Here is a 16,280-nt window from a genome sequence, read left to right on the forward strand (position 1 = left end):
CCCACAGCCCCCACGGGGACAGAGCCCATGGGGACAGAGCCCACAGCCCCCATGGGGACAGAGCCCATGGGGACAGAGCCCATGGGGACAGAGCCCACAGCCCCCACGGGACAGAGCCCATGGGGACAGAGCCCACGGGAACAGAGCTCACAGCCCCCATGGGACAGAGCCCATGGGGACAGAGCCCACAGCCCCCATGGGGACAGAGCCCATGGGGACAGAGCCCACGGCCCCCACGGGGACAGAGCCTCCCGTCCCTGCTGGGCACTCAGGCACTGCTCTGCACTCCAGCCCCGCCATCTCACACTCTCCTCAGCCGGGGCCGGGGTCACACCAAGCCCAGCTCTGCTTGCAGGGGTGGGATTTGCCACAGGGGGATTTTCTCCTGAGCAGGAGCAGCCACCAGCCCCAGCCCAGCAGAGCTCCCCCAGCACTTCCAACAGACCAGGACACAGAGATGGGTGGCTGTGTGTCACAGGGGCAGGAATCTGATATTCATAGACTTTCTCTGTCTTTTAAAGGGCAAGGCTCCTTGTATAGAAACAAACTAGGACAACAACTCAAATGATAAATTACCTTTCTTCTGTACTTCCTCTGTGAAATTTAATTTTAATTGATATTAAACATGACAGAGCTTCTGCTCAAACTCATATTTGCCAGCCACAATTTCCACTGGCCCTGCAGAGCTGATGCCGACACATCCCTGCCCTCAGCATCCTCTGTGTCATCAGTCCTGGAGGGCTGAGGCACCCCCTGGACACGAGAGCCCCGTGGCCCTTGCAGGGCCAGGACAATGCCCAAGGGCTCTGGCACAAAGAGCCCCAGCAAGGCTGGACTCCTCGGTGGTGCTGACAGAGAGGAGAGCCACGCTCCCAATTTCTCCTGCCCTACGATTCCTCCACTGCCGTTCTGCTCTGCTCATTTCCACAGGAGCTTTGATCTCAGTGAGCTTTGTTTCCGTTTTATTCTTCTCTGCTCAAGAGAAATAAATCTATTTTGCTTGCTGGGTCTTAGCCGCAGGTTATTTCTCTGACTTCTAGAAGGCTTCCAGCTCCACAGCCCCCGTCCTACAACCTGCTCAGGGGTTCCCCAAAGCAGTTCTTCCCCCGGCAGCACACCCAAGGCTGCTCGGGGTGGGGGCAGTGGTGGGCACCTGTTTCTGCAGAGGGAAACGTGTCACCATTGCTCGATAAATGTTCTCACAGTGCAAGGTTTGGATTTCAGCAAACAAAACCTCCACGGCATCCGCTTTGGGGCAGATCTGTCCACGGATGGGCCGGAGCAGCACTGAGCAGGTGTCCCCTGCCCCGCCTGCGCTGTGTGACTGTCCCTTTACACGGTGTCCCATTCACAGCCCGAAAGTACTGGGAAATGCAGTTATTTATAGCATCCACAGTGCAACACAATATTCCCCGCCCGTCCTGGCCGCTGGAGACATTCTCTCCCCGCACGTTGCCCTGCGTGGGCGCACATTCTCCTCCTCCCACGGCCGGACACCAGAGCTGCCCGGCGGGGACAGCCCAAGGACAGCCCGCCACTCGTGCCACCAGGAATGCCACCGGGACAGGGACAGGGCTGAGCGTCCCGCCAGTGCCACCCTCCGCACACCCCGGGGACAGCCCTGGGGAGGGCACCAAGGCCCGGCAGAGCCTCCCAGGTGGGGCCGGCCCCGGAAAACCAGCGCAGAAGAGCCTGAGGGGCACTGCAGCCGGGCAGGGAGCAGCTGTGCCTCCCGAATTCGGGGCTGGCTCCCAGCCTTGCTCTGCCCGCAGCACCAGCGCTGTGCCCACAGCTCAGCCTGTTCCTCGGCTCCAGACAGGCAAGGAGCTGGTTTTGCTAAAACACCTGCACAGCGCGTGCTGGAGCGCTGAGGCACCCAGCAGCAGGGCTGCAGAGCTCGGGCAGAGGATCCGGCCGAGAGCAAGCACGGCTGGCCCTGGAGCTGCGGCCCGAAATCTTAGTGCGGAAGGAATTGGCTTCCAACGCTCCCAAACTGGGACCTTCCGGCCCCCGTGCAGCAGCAGAGGGACGTGCAGGGGTGTGGAACCGGTGCCACCGAAGGGTTTTCAGTGCCCTTTTGCCCAGAGCAGGCACGGATGGGCGCTGCTCTCCAGAAACACCTGCCAGGTTCACCCTCACAGCACCACGCCCATACCCTTTCCAGCCTGCCCCCTCCCCAGAGGTGCCTGGGAATCTCTGCGGGATCCTGTGGGTTCAGGCACTTTCACAGCCCAGCTGTGCCCTCGTCTCCCCACGGAGCAGCCGGGGAGCTCTCCGCCATCTGCATTCCCCTCAGCATCACCCAGGGATGTGTCACACCCCAGGACACCACCACGGCCACTGCCCTGCTGAAAGCTCCAGGGACGGGCCCCGAGGGGTTGATAAAAACAGCCCTGCCCAGGCACTGAGGTTTTTGGGAGACAGCAGAGCCTTTTGCTCAAAATACCTCCCGTGCGGTGCCAGCCATGCTCGTGGGCTCTGCAGCGACACTTCCACACTCAGCCCTTGGGTGGGCACCTCCAGGCTGCTCAGGGAGCTGCCAGTCCCTGAGGGGACACGCGTCCCTCCCTGCCCACCCTCCCCTCGGGACCAAAACACCCGCCCCTCCCTACCCCTGCTTTGTGGAGCGCTTTTTTCACAAAAGCATTACTTTTAGACAAATCTATACATCGTGAAAGGCAAGAGCTCGCGGGAGACATCGAGGAGGATTAGCAAAGTGCAGCCCAAATTAAATAAATCTTCATTAGTATGCAAAGCATCCCTGGAGGAGATATTTCCACCGCTACGGTTCTGTGGTTGGTTTTGGATTTCCTCGAGTTTCCGTGGGTGAGAAAGCTGGAACCTAGGGAATGCAGGCTGGCACCAGAAGCCCTGTCCTGGCTCTGAACGGCCCCGAGGAGCTCCGGCCGTCCCGGGGCCGTGTGGCTCCCCTGCGTGACATCTACGGACCTGATTCCCGTCTCCCCGATCTGCTTCATTTACAGATTCACAAACAACGCTTCCTTTCGGGCTTTTGAGGAGTTTTGCCCCGATTTGGGCATTGTTTCCCCACAGAGGGTGAAATCCCCCCGGCACGGCTGGGCGGGGGCTGCACGCCCACCCCGGCTGGAGGACACCAGCCGCCCACTCACATGCCATCCCCCTGAGGTGACAGCGCGGGGCCGGCCCCAGGAAAGCCCCTTTAAGGGACACTTCAGGGCGGCCTCGGGAGCCGGGACATTAATTTTAGCCTGGAGCAGTGCCAGGGGCACGGGGCAGCTGCCGCAGGCGGGGCCGGTGCCTCCCCCTTGCCGCGCTCCCAGCCCGGGCACAGTCCCGCAGCCATGGCAGAGGAGCGGAGCCAGCTGGAGGAGAGAATCATCATCAAGGACCAGCACACCAAGGAGATCGACCTGGTCAACAGGGACCCCAAGCACATCAACGAGGACGTGGTGAAGGTAGGGCTGTCCCCCGCCGTGCTGCAGGAGCGGCAAGGGGCCGGACTCGGGGTCAGACCTCGGGGTGTGCTCGGCTGGACGCAGCCGGTGCCACTGGTCCTTGCTCATGTGTCCCCAGAGGTGCCACCCCAGGGCTGTGGGAGGTGACAGCCCGGCTGCCCGGGCACCCGGGCGCTGGCTGGGTGGCACGCCTGGCTCCAGCTGGTGCCTTATTTCCTGTTCTTTGAATGGGCTCTCCAGTTCCATTGTGGCCTGAAAATTTATGGAGATGCCTTCCTTTGTACCGGCAAGCCAAAAATAACACAGAAATTAAATATAACCAGTTTAAAGGGATATTGGAAGAAGGCTGCTGGCCTTCAAGACACCAGAGTCTCAGCAGGATTGTTTGATGTGTGCTGTCTGTTTGTGGGAGATTGTTCCCCACGGGAGCCCAGAGGAGCAGCTGCCCTCAGCTCCCTCCCTCCATTTCTGACCGGGAGGAATCCCCATTCTAACTCTTGGGATTCCTCTAGACTCTCTTAGGACTGCAAACAAATCTTGCCTTTGTTAGCCAGAGATAATTCCAGCCCAAAGGAGGACAGGAGGTGGAAGGGTTTTGTTAAAGCTGTGTTTGTGACTGTCACAGCAGAAGGGACAGCGGGCACAGAGCTGCTCACAGAGGCTTTGTAACGTGACCTTGAGAGCCCTGCTGAAACACAAACCTGGCTGTGGGCATTAGAACCCCATTACAGCTACAGCCAAGGTGTGGTCGAGCTGAACTCCCTGGCTGAGCTGTGACGGTGACAGTGGCTCCTTGCTGGCACGGTGTGACCCGTGACACCTCAGCATCGTGTCCGACATCCCTGCCACTCCCTGCCAGCACAGCCCGGGGCGGTGCCAGGCCAGGGGAGCCCCCAGCCCGCTCACCCCAGGGCCAGGCAGCGCTTTGGGGCTCCCCAGCTGCTCCTGGGTGACAATGCCAGTGCCACCCTCGCCATCCGCAGGCCCCCCACCAGCCCCTCTCCCCAGCACACCCCTGCCTTTCCCACTCGAGGATCTCCAGAGCCCGCGGAGACCTCCCAGGCTCTGCCCCTGCCGTGGCCAGGCTGCCGCTCCAGCAGCGCAGCATTCCTGCAGCCTAAAATAGCCCGGCCGGTGGGGCAGGGAGGGAGGGCAGAGGCTGCCCGGGGCAGGAGCGCGGCTCACCCCGCTGCTGCTGCCGCCCCGGCCCGGGACAGCCAGGGGCACATCCGAGCACCAGCACAGGGAGCACGGGGAGCCGCAGCGCTCCGCAGGGTGCTCCAGGGCTCGCCCGGCCCTGGGTGAGCATCCCGAGCATCCCAAACCACCGGCAGAATCGGGGACCGCCTTACACCAACCCCCTCCAGCCAGAGAGCGATGCGCGGCCTCACCGGGTGACCTCAGGAGCTTTCCCAGCCTCAGTGGCTCTATAAAGGAGCGGTACCTGCGTGTGCTGGGCCCCGAGCACCTCCAGGCAGCGCCCAGGATCCGGACTCAGCCCGAGTCTGAACCTCCACTGCTCCTCCAGACACTCCCAGCGCCATGGCAGCAGAAGCAATGGGGCAGAGCCTCTGCTTTTATACCCCGCTGCTCCCTGCGTTAATTGATCCCTGATGAGCTCGTCAGGCTCTTGGGCAGTAACCTGGGCTAGTCCCCAGCGCTGCTGGGCTTTCCAGGGCTGCTGATGGCACCGCAGGGCCAGCCCTCGGGGCTGCTCTGTCCTCATTGTCAATGCTTCCCTCAGCACCTCCTGCTCGCTCCAGGAAATTAAAGATGACACGGAGTGATTTTGTGATCCAAGTGCTTCCAAGAGCAGAATGGATATTGAGGTCTAGCCTGAGAGTACAGACACGTCAGCTGCCGGAGGGGAGGCCAGGCTGGTTTTCAAGACAAATAGCTCAGCTTATACATTCCCTGGAAGTGAGTTACACCCCAAGGGGATCTCTGCGTGGAGTTTTGGGGAGTGTGTGTCACTCAGAGACACCCCCAGCGCCTGCACAAATGGCAAGGGCAGGGCTGAGCCCCAGCTCCCTTCCCAGGAGGAGCGTGGACAGACAGCACTGAGCACTTCACCCTGGGGTTATAAATAAATAATCCATAAATCCAGAGGGCTGCTGGATCTTTATTAGCACAAGCACCTTCCTGCCGGGTGGGCAGCCACGTCCCTGAATGCTAAAAAAGGGCAGGAACGGGCTCTGGCCGCCCCTGCAGCCAGCACGCCCACGCACAGCTCCTGCTCCAGGGGCTCCCGCCTGCCCTCGCACCTGATTCCCCAGTCAGGGCATGGGACGGGACCACTGCTGCCCACGGGCAGTGCCAGGAGCCCTGAGCCAGCTCCCGTCCCTGCAGGCTCTTGTCCCTGCTCGCGGCTGCAGGGAGGGGGGATCCCCCGCACTGCCCCCACCCTCCCCGGCCCCTCCATTTGGGATCTGCTCTCACCCCGTGCAGACCCCCATCCCTGCATCGGGGCCTTGGCTGAGCCCCAACCCCCCGTGTCCCTCTGCTCTCCTCCCAGGTGGACTTTGAGGATGTGATAGCTGAGCCCGTGGGCACATACAGCTTCGACGGCGTCTGGAAAACCAGCTACACCACCTTCACCGTCAGCAAGTACTGGTGCTACCGCCTGCTCTCCGCCCTCCTGGGCATCCCCCTGGCCGTCGTCTGGGGCTTCCTCTTCGCCCTCATCTCCTTCTGCCACATCTGGGCAGTGGTGCCCTGCATCAAGAGCTACCTGATCGAGATCCAGTGTGTCAGCCGCATCTACTCGCTCTGCATCCACACTTTCTGCGACCCGCTCTTCGAGGCGCTCGCCAAGATCTGCAGCAACATCCGAGTGGCTGTCCGGAAGGAGATTTAGGTCCTGGCAGCTGCCCCAACGGCCCTGGCACAACCCCCTCAGTGCAGCTCCCTGTCCCTGGGCACAGGGCACACGGACATCCCTGCCCTCTGAGGGAGCTCACACGGACACCCCTGTTCCTGGGCACATGGACACCCCTGCCCTCTGAGGGAGCTCACACGGACACCCCTGCCCCTGGACACACAGACATCCCTGTCTGCTGAGAGAGCTTACACAGACACCCCTGCCCTCTGAGGGAGCTCACACGGACAGCCCTGTCCCTGGACACACGGACACTCCTGTTCCTGGGCACACAGAAACTCCTGTTGCTGGGCACATGGACACTCCTGTTCCTGGGCTCACGGACACCCCTGCCCTCTGAGGGAGCTCATATGGACAGCCCTGTCCCTGGGCACATGGACATCCCTGTCTGCTGAGAGAGCTTACACAGACACCCCTGCCCTCTGAGGGAGTTCACACGGACACCCCTGCCCCTGGGCACATGGACACTCCTGTTCCTGGGCACATGGACACCCCTGCCCTCTGAGGGAGCTCACACAGACACCCCTGCGCTCTGAGGGAGCTCACATGGACACCTGTGATGTGGGAAGGGTGCTTGGTGGCAGGACCCGCAGCAGAGCCGGCTCTCAGGACGCTCTCTGCACACGGAGCAGGCCAGGCTGCTCCTTACTCCATCCCAAAGGCAGAAGCCTTAGGAGAAGCAAAGCCCATCGTGGCTCAGGGGACAGCCCAGAGACCCCTGTGCCCTGCAGGACCCCCGGGAGCTCCTGTGCAGGGACAGCAGCACCTCCTGGAGCAGAGCCTGGGCACAGCCTGCAGAGCTGCAGAGCTGCTGCTGGGCACCGACCAAAGCCTGCCCGCTGCTCCAGCCCTTCAGGCTGGGCTGGCACTGGCACAAACTCCCTCACAGGAGTTATTATTTGTGGCAAACAGTTGCTGTGGATGGAGCTTCTGCATTAAACCGCTGCACAAAACTTTTTAGGGATAGAATAGCTTAAACCAAACTTTTTTTTTTTTTTTTTTGTGCCTACTTGCATTTCAGCCAAGCTGTGAGAGCCAGGCCAACCCATGCATGACAAGTTGTGTCTGCTCTGAGAGCGTGAGCTGATCCTGGGCTGCTGCCAGCTGCAAACCCTCGTGTGGCACTTGGGGGCTCAATTTTGTCCTAATTGTGGAGCACGGCTAAGTGCCGTGGGCAGGGTCCGGGGCAGGACAGCGCGGGAGGAGCCAGCCCTGGGCGCTGCGGCTGCGGGAGGGCAGGGGACGGACACACGGAGCTTCTGGGAGCCTCACCTGAGACAGACTGGGCTCTAAGAGAGCTCAGGCTCCTCTCTCAGGGACAGCCTTCAGTGCACACGCTGTGTGTGCCAGTGCCGAGCGAGCTCCAGGCGCAGCGATGCCTGGGTCCCTCCCGTGTCCCGGGATGCAGCGAGAGAGGCTGCGGGAGGGCAGGACCCGCACCCAGCCGGGACCCTCCCTCAGCATCCCGGGGGACGGATGGGGAGGGCAGAGGAAGGAGCCTCTGCCGGGACCCTGCGGCTCCAGCTCCAGGGAAACAGGAGCGAGGGGCGAGAGGCGCAAGAGGCGCAGTTCAGGGCTGTCTCCTCCCCTGTAGTGACAATTAACTTGTCGGTCCCTCTTCCACGGAGCTGCACTTTCACTTTGAGGCCCTTGGATGCTCTTTTGGCTCCAGCCTTAAGTGCTGTGCTGAACCAGGGCCCAGAAGGTCTCATTGTTCAGAGGCTGTTCTCAATTGGCTCCATGAGCTCCTCCCCCTTGGCTTCCAGCAAAGACTTGGAGCCAAAGACTCCTCTAGTGCCATGCCAAGGATGAGAAAGAGCCAGGTTTTCTACTGGAGCTTTTCCAAGGGCTTGGGATTGTGCACTGCTGTTATTCCATAGCAATGTGGTACCCAAGCTCCAGCAACATCAGGGCTCGAGAAGGATGGAGTGAATAATAAAAAAAGATCTTTAGGTAATTATAGGGGGAGTGGGGGAAAGTCTCAAAAAACACTTCATTTTTTGTGGGAATAAAAATAATTATAATCAATTGTATAACAGGTTTATACTACTTCTAATTTGTGGTTGTTGTTGTTCTAGTAGTTCTCTACCTGAACCCAAAATCCCCTGAAATGCTGATGTCTCCACCACAGCACTCCCTGGGCCCCCAGCACCAGGGGCACACACTTCTCTCCTGTCAGCACCTCTGTTTCACCTTTGACCCTCCTGCAAAGCTTTTTGGCAGTGCATCCGCCTGGGACACTCCGGCAGCCGCTCTCCCTGTCCCGCTCTGCCGCAGCCTGGGAACGGGGCAGGAGCTCAGCCACGGCACCCCCGGCTGCAGCACCTCCAGGCGTGGGGCACGGCCCTGCCTGAGCCCCTGACACCACCAGAAACTGCGGCCAGGGCTGGAGGGCAGCTCCTGTGTGTCCCAAAGCTCCCTCTCTTCTCCGTGCCCCTGTCCCAGTAACATCCACTGCCCTGATCTCGTCGTCCCTGGCAGATGGAGGATGCACCAGGCCCTCACACTCTCCAGAACAGGAGACCCCTCCTTCCTTGTTTTGTGCAGGAGTTTGTGACTCTCAAGGAGAAGGAAGGTGAATGTGGGAGGAAAATGCTCTGTGATGCCCTGAGGATTTCCTGAGTCAGCAAATGTGCTGGGAGCTCGCTTGGATCTCCCACAAAAAAATCAAAGGGGTGTCAGGATAGGAAAGGTGTAAATGCTGGCGACAGTGAAGAAGTAAAGGACACATTTAAATGCATTTTTCGTGTTCATTCCCATCATGAAAGGCCAAACTGCATCTCCCTTTGAGAGCCCCAGCTGTGTCCCCCTGCAGTGCCCGTGCCACGGGCAGCTCTGTGCCGCCGGGCGCAGACCCGGGGCTGGGGCAGCGCTGCCCACGGAGCACTGCGGGGAGCACAGCTGCCTGCGGGGTTGTGTTGGTGTTTGGGTGTTTGTTTGGGTGTTCCAGCCTTGCTTCCCTTCATTCCCCCACCCAGCGCTCCCCCCACGGCTCCCTCCTGCCTTCCGCCAGACACAGTCGGAAAACTTTATTTGCAGTATTTGTTAACGATAAAAATCCGTGCCGTGAGCATGCCCTGTGCGCTATGGAGCAAGCCGATGGCTCTGGAGCGATGGGACACTCCCTGGGACCTGCGGTGACCCCAGAGCCCAGCCTGGCCCCGGGGACACGACGGGAGCGTCCCTGTCAGAGCCCAGGGAGCGCAGCCCGGGTCCCACACACCCGCCCGTGCAGCGGCCAGGGCTCACTGCCCGATCCCCGGCCCCAGCCCTGCCCGCTCCAGGCTCCTGGCCACCGTCTGCACAGCCTCAGTGGCCACAGGCTGCAGAGCCGGGCAGGGGACACCCGGGCCACAGCGCTGTCCCCTTCGGGGCTGATCCCTGCTGCTCCCCAGGAGTGCCCTGCCCCGGGCAGGGGGAGCAGCGCGGGCACGGTGCAGGGCTGTAGCGCAAGGCTGGCATGCTGCAGGGCTGCAGGGCTGCAGGGCTGCAGGGCTGCAGGGCTGCAGGGCTGTCAGGCTGTCAGGCTGTCAGGCTGCAGGGCTGCAGGGCTGTCAGGCTGCAGGGCTGTCAGGCTGTCAGGCTGTCAGGCTGCAGGGCTGCAGGGCTGTCAGGCTGCAGGGCTGCAGGGCTGTCAGGCTGCCAGGCTGTCAGGCTGCAGGGCTGCAGGGCTGCAGGGCTGCCAGGCTGTCACGCTGCAGGGCTGCAGGGCTGCAGTGCTGTGGGATGGGGCTGCCCCTGCCCCAAGCGAAGCAAGCGCTCCTGTGCTGAGCGCGGTGCCAGGCGCTGGCATCGCGCAGGATCCTGCTGCGGGCGGGGGCGGGACCGTGCCGAGCCCTGCAGCGGGGTGACACCCATCTCCCTGCGCTGCAGCAGCCCCTCCCATCCCCCGGGCATCATTTGTCCCTCCCGGTGGCATCCACAAGCCGCCGGTGTCAGGGTTTGGGGCTCAGGAGCGGGTTCCTGCTGTCCAATCCCAGGCGGCGCTGAAATTTGGACACGGAATTGCTCCCCCACTCCCGTCTCAGTTAAATCAGGCCCTCGGTAGGTGCTTGCAGCCGTATCTACGCCTGTTCACACACGCCCTCCTCGCCCGGGTCCAGCTCTCCCCAGGGAGGTCCTGGAGGCAGCGCAGCAGAGGCGCACGGCCCCGGAGCAGCGGCCTCACGTCGTGGACGGCTGCACGAAGCTCCTCTGGCTGGTGCTCCTGCAGCTGAGCACGAAGGAGGAGGAGTTGCTCTTCTTGCTCAGGTCACACGCCGGCCGCGACTTGAGGCAGCGCCTGGAGCAGCAGAGGAAGCGGCGCATCAGGTCGTGGAAGAGGTGCCCGGTGTAGAGCATGTAGATCCAGGGGTTGCAGCAGCTGTTGAGGCTGGCCAGGAGCATGGCGATGATGAACGGGGAGGCTGCGACACAGAGGCGCGGCGGGGTCAGGGCAGGCACAGGAGAGCCCGGCACCCCCTCCCCGCCAGGGATGAGCCGCCCGCCCGCAGGAACCGCACGGGAAACGAGAGCTGGGGCAGGGGACGGGCGAGCATCAGCCCCGGCAGCTCGGGGCTCGGATCTTCCCCGCCAGGGCTGCGCTCCCCGCTCCTCCGGCGCTGCTGCTGCTGCCCGGGTTTACCCTGGAACTCTGCCCAGGAGGCAGAGCTGCCCCGCAGAGTAAAGGATCTCCTGCACCGCCGCACCCGCACCATCGCCCTCGCGGGTGCCCAAAGCAGGGAGAGAGAGGAGCGCGGCCCTTGGAGCTGCCGTGGCACGGAGCCGGTCTGGGGCCGAGCAGAGCCGGGGGCTCGTTTTTGCACAGCGGTGGCTGATTTGGGACAGGCTCTCGATTTCCAGCCGCTCGGGCTGTGGGACAGGGGGCGTCTGAGCCCTTTGCCCGGTGCCCTCCCAGCACCTTTCTCGTCATCTTTCTTTCCCGCGAGTTAATTTTGTCCACGCAGCGCTCTGCCAGGAAGGAGGGTTCCCACATCAGGGATGAAGTCCTGGAGCCTGGCAGCCCCGGTGATGGGGCACGGTGGCAGTGCGGTGCCAGGACATCAAGTCCCTGGCTGCTGCTCTCTGTCCCCACAGCACAAAGTACCGACTGTCCCACCCGAGAGGCTGGATCAGCACCTTCTGGTGACAAGGGGACGTGGGAATGGCATCTGCCATGGCACCAGCACAAGGGGGAACATCCCCTCCGTGAAGCGGCTGCGGGTGGAGATGGAGCCTTTATCCTGCCCCGTGTCCCAGCTCATCCCCTCAGCCCCTCTGCCCCCAGAGCAAAGCAGCAGTGAGGATGAGCATGGCTGGTTTGGCTGCTCTGGCCCCTTCGTGCTTCTGCAAAAATCCACTGGCAGTTTTTAAACCAGTGAAGAAATGTGACTATAAATGCTTCCAAATTCACCTTTAGCCAACGGATGCGTAATGCCTGCTCTTGTGATGTCTGCTCCAACTACTTTTAATTTCAAGCATATGCTAAAAAATTATTCCATGCGGAGCGGTTACAAATCCCAGGCACAAGACCTGAAATTCATCACAGTGTTTCTACTCGCTCGAAAACACCCGGGCAGGGCTGACTCAGCTCTTCCCTCTCCGCAGGAGGCAAATTGAATTTCAGGGAGCTCGCTGCAGGGCAGGTGCAGAGGGTGGATTGCTCCCCTGCCTGGCTGGAACACCAGGGACCCCCGCGGGGGGCTGGGACCAGCAGCTCTGTCCCTCAGGGATGGCCCTGTCCCCATCCCTGCCTGCTGCCAGGGGTGCAGCGGGCAGAGGTGCAGGCTGTGCCCGAGCAGGGCTGTGCGGCTCTGTGCAAACACGCAGTGCAGGAGTGGGATGGGATGGGATGGGATGAGGGATGAGGGATGAGGGATGAGGGATGAGGGATGAGGGATGAGGGATGAGGGATGAAGGATGAGGGGGTCCCCAGTTCCCACACACTGACTGGGGCTACTGCTCACAGCCCACGTGTCAGAGCACCTGCCCTGAGGTCATGGTGCTTCACAGCCCTGCTCGTCCTCACAGGGGCCTTGAGCCAGCCCTGACTCCGAGCTCAGAATCCCGCAGGTGTTCCCTGTGAAGAGTATGCAGCAGGAGCCTCCTTCCACCCGCGGTCTGTGGAGGGTCCCCAGTGCTTGAACCAGCTCCTGGGTCATAACGTGTAGCTCCAGCCCACCTCAGAGAGGCTTTGGTGCGTGTGGCCACCGAAGGGGGGATCTCTGCTGCCTGGCCAGTCACCCCAGTGCAGCTCACTGGGCTGCAGTCGTGCCCCCACGCTGGCACCAGGGACCCCCTGCCCTCCGTCCCCTCTGCCCTTCCCTGGCTGTGCCCACACAGCTGTGAGGGGAGGAAGGGCCACACGCCCTTCCCAACACGGGGTACGCCTCTCCTGCACCCCACCCTGCCGCCTGGCCACGGCACCCGAGCCAGGGAAAGGGAAGGGATCCGGGATCGGGGCAAGGCTGTGGGAATGCTGCGGGCAAAGCCCGCGTCCTCTGCAGAGAGGTCTGACTGTGCTGCCCCCTCACGCCTCTCTCTGGGTGGCCAGCAGGGAGGAGGAGAGCCTGGAACGAAGGCCTGGGGTCTCCCAACACCTTCCACCCACCCCAGGCTTTTTCTCCCCATGCCGTGAAAGCCTCCAGCAGGAGCCCTGGCAGAGCTCCCATCCTGTGCCGCAGCCACGGGCTGCCCGGAGACAGGAGCGTGATGGAGAGTGGAGTGTGGTACAGCCCGGAGGGGCTGGGGATCCCCACACCTTCAAACAGAGGGAAAGAAAGGGAAAGGGAAAGGGAAAGGGAAAGGGAAAGGGAAAGGGAAAGGGAAAGGGAAAGGGAAAGGGAAAGGGAAAGGGAAAGGGAAAGGGAAAGGGAAAGGGAAAGGGAAAGGGAAAGGGAAAGGGAAAGGGAAAGGGAAAAATGCTGCAATGCCTACTGCACAGGGTTCCCCATGCAGCCAGAAGGATTGGGATGGACAAATCCTGTCCATCAGGGGCCAGCAAAGCAGCAGAGGTTTGGGTGCTGCCGAGGCTCGTGTGCTGGGAAGGGAGGGGTGGGCAGCCCTCAAGAGTGCAGGACTAAAACACAGCACGAGGGAGGGTGGCTGCGTCACCCCAGAGCTAGGAACTAGAAGCGTCGAGCAGCCTGAATCAGGTGGAAAACCCCTGGAGCACCCAGGGAGGTGCATAAGGCACATTCCACTTCTGAAATAAATGGAGCAGAGAGAAGCAGCAGAGGTAAAGCCTGCCTGCCTGCCTGGCTGCAGCTCCATGGCCAGCCCAGGGCACAGAGACACACGGGCTGTGGGACGCTGGGTGTTTCCACAGGGCGCTGTGCAGTGGGACAGAGCTCAGGCAGAGTGCTGGGCTGAGCTGCCGTGCCCCGTGAGCTCACTTGAGAGCTGCCCCATGCCCTGAGAGCTGCCCTGTGCCCTGAGAGCTGCCCTGTGCCCTGAGAGCTGCCCTGTGCCCTGAGAGCTGCCCCGTGCCCTGAGAGCTGCCCCGTGCCCTGAGAGCTGCCCCGTGCCAGCAGCACACAGCCCCGTCTGTGGCAGGACTGTGGATGCCGGGAGGGAGCAGCTCCTCCTCGGTCTTTGGCACCTGCACGCCCGGTGCCTCTGTTGAGCCTGGGTCAGTCCATCCGAGGCACTCTCATCCCTGGGTGCACTTTCCTGCCCTTTCTCCCACCTCAGAAAGTCGTGAAGAGTGTTTGGTTAAGGTCTCCCAGGTGGTTCTCCCGACTGCCGGGGGCAGCACAGACCTGCACAGCTCCAGCCATGTCAGACCAAGGGAGGGTGAAACGTTTTGTTCTATCTGCGACCTCAGTGGTGGCAGGGGAAGCCAGCCCAAGTGTTAAAAAATGGCAAAATCTGTGACACCACATCTTTAGGAAAAGGTTTTGCTCATAAACCAGGGGTTTTCTCTGGGAACTGTCCCCCTTTCAGAGATAAAATAACAGTAGCCTAGTCCCGGGGTGGATGGAGCAGGAGGAGAGGGAGAAGAGATCAAAGCAGAAAGCAAAAAGTCAGTGAGGAAATAACGATACAACAAAGGAAAGGAGTCAGGCTGTGCAGCTTTCTCCTGAGCTCCCACACAGCCCGCAGCACGTCCCAGCACCCAGGGTGGGAAGTGAGAGTAGCACCCAGGGACAGCCACCACCCAGGGACAGCCACCACCCAGGGACAGCCACTCCGCAGGGACAGTCACCCTTCAGGGACAGCCACTACCCAGGGACAGCCACCCTTCAGGGACAGCCACCACCCAGGGACAGCTACTATCCAGGGACAGCCAGCATGCAGGGACAGCCACTACCCAGGGACAGCCACCCTTCAGGGACAGCCACTACCCAGGGACAGCCACAGCCCCCTGCTCTGCCCGGTCCCTGAGCCCCAGTGGCCCGGAACTGCCAGAGCTCCGGCAGCCCTGGAGCCGGGAAAGCCGCGGCTCAGCCACTGCTGCCCGTCGGGGGTTTCTCCGTGCTCAGGACTTTCTCCCTCCGCCCTCCCCGCCGCCCACACCCAGCCCGGAGCAGTTTCTGCCCTGGCTGTCCCGGGGCACTGAGCGCAGCCGCCCAAGGGCAGCAGGGCGAGGGAGGGGAGCTGTACCTTCCTGCGGGGCGTTGGTGTCCCACACGGACCACATCTGCACGAAGAAGAAGGGAGTCCAGCACACTACGAAGGCCAGCACGATGATAAAGGTCATTTTGACCGTGCGGATCTTGGCTTTAGAGATGAGCCTGGTACTGCTGACCCTGGCAAACACCATCCCGCCGCGGGAGCCGGAGCCCAGACCCACGCCGGGCCCGTGAGCCGTCTTCAGCTTCACGTTCTGCCAGATTTTGAAGCTGATTAAGCCGTAGCAGATGCTCAGCATCAACACGGGGATGATATAAACCATGAGGGTGATCCAGGTAACGTAGGCTTTCGGTCCCCAGGGCTGGATGAAATCTGCCCAACAGTCATAAACCCCGTTCCCCACATCCCTTAGAGAAAATATGTGGATCTGAGGGATGCTGACCAGCAGGCACAGCAGCCAGGTGAGGAGGACAGAGACCCGGTCAGCTCTCCTGTGCAGGGACCTGAGCGGCTGACAGATGGCCAAGCACCGGTCCAGGGACATCAGCAGGAGCATGTAGGTGGAAGCGAACATTCCCACTACCTGCAAGTACTTGATCAAGCGGCAGAGGAAGTCTGGCCCGTAGAACCTGAAGGTGATGTCCCAAATGAGCTGGGGCAGCACCTGGAAGATGGCCACCACCAGGTCAGCGATGCTCAGGTGCTTCATGAAGAAGTACATGCGGGAGTGCTTGTGGCGGGTGGTGTGGATGGCCAGCAGCACGCACAGGTTGCCGGTCAGGGCAAGGAACAGGATGAGGCACAGGACCGTCACCTCCACCTTGGCCATGTCCTCGTTCCTCTTCAGGGGGTCGGCGGTGCCGTTCCTGCCGGCGCTCAGGTTCCCCAGCCGGAGGCTGCCGTTCCCCAGGGAGCCGTTGATGGTCCAGGCGCTGCTCCCCGCCAGGTACAGCTTCTCCATGGCCAGCGCCGGCCCGCATCGAGCCTGGGGCAGGGTGAGGGCAGGGCGAGGGCACAGAGCGGGCACAGCCTCTACCGATGCGTTCCTGCGCGGCAGCCGGGTCTCCCAGCCGCTCTCTCTCCGCGTCTCCTCGGTTCTCAGCGCTCCACCGCTCTCCGTGTCCCCCCGCTCTGTGTCCCCCCCCGGCTGTCCCCTCCCCGCCGTGCCGCTCCCTCTGCCCGTCCTGTCCCCGCGCCCCGGGTGGCGGCTCCCCGCGGCTCCTCCCCGTCCCCTCGCCGCTCGCTCGGCGTCTCCGCCGGCTGCTGCCCCGCCACAATCCCCGGCGCAGGGGCCGGGCGAGCGGACAGAGGCGGGTCCCGGCCCGGCCCCTCGGGGCCCGCCCGCGGCCGCTGGCCCCGCACCCGGACCCGCCCCGGCATCTTCCCCGCGCCCTCCCGGAGCGGCCGATCGC

General features: G+C 62.2%; 2 protein-coding genes across 2 annotated transcripts; one reads left to right on the forward strand and one right to left on the reverse strand.

The window, feature by feature from the left end:
- The first annotated feature begins 3,279 nt into the window (after positions 1-3,279).
- On the forward strand, positions 3,280-8,315 carry CAV3 (caveolin 3). The gene is made up of 2 exons (XM_040076788.2): positions 3,280-3,437; positions 5,953-8,315. Exons 1-2 carry the CDS (start codon positions 3,324-3,326, stop codon positions 6,292-6,294), a joined length of 456 nt encoding a protein of 151 aa, XP_039932722.1. The 5' UTR covers positions 3,280-3,323; the 3' UTR covers positions 6,295-8,315.
- Positions 8,316-9,830: 1,515 nt separating this feature from the next.
- Positions 9,831-15,868, reverse strand: OXTR (oxytocin receptor). The gene is made up of 2 exons (XM_040076396.2): positions 14,899-15,868; positions 9,831-10,721 (listed from the first exon to the last, which is right to left on the reverse strand). Exons 1-2 carry the CDS (start codon positions 15,827-15,829, stop codon positions 10,480-10,482), a joined length of 1,173 nt encoding a protein of 390 aa, XP_039932330.1. The 5' UTR covers positions 15,830-15,868; the 3' UTR covers positions 9,831-10,479.
- Between the last annotated feature and the right edge of the window lie 412 nt (positions 15,869-16,280).

The sequence above is a fragment of the Hirundo rustica genome, chromosome 12 (genome assembly GCF_015227805.2).
Source record: "Hirundo rustica isolate bHirRus1 chromosome 12, bHirRus1.pri.v3, whole genome shotgun sequence".
Lineage (NCBI taxonomy): Eukaryota > Metazoa > Chordata > Aves > Passeriformes > Hirundinidae > Hirundo > Hirundo rustica.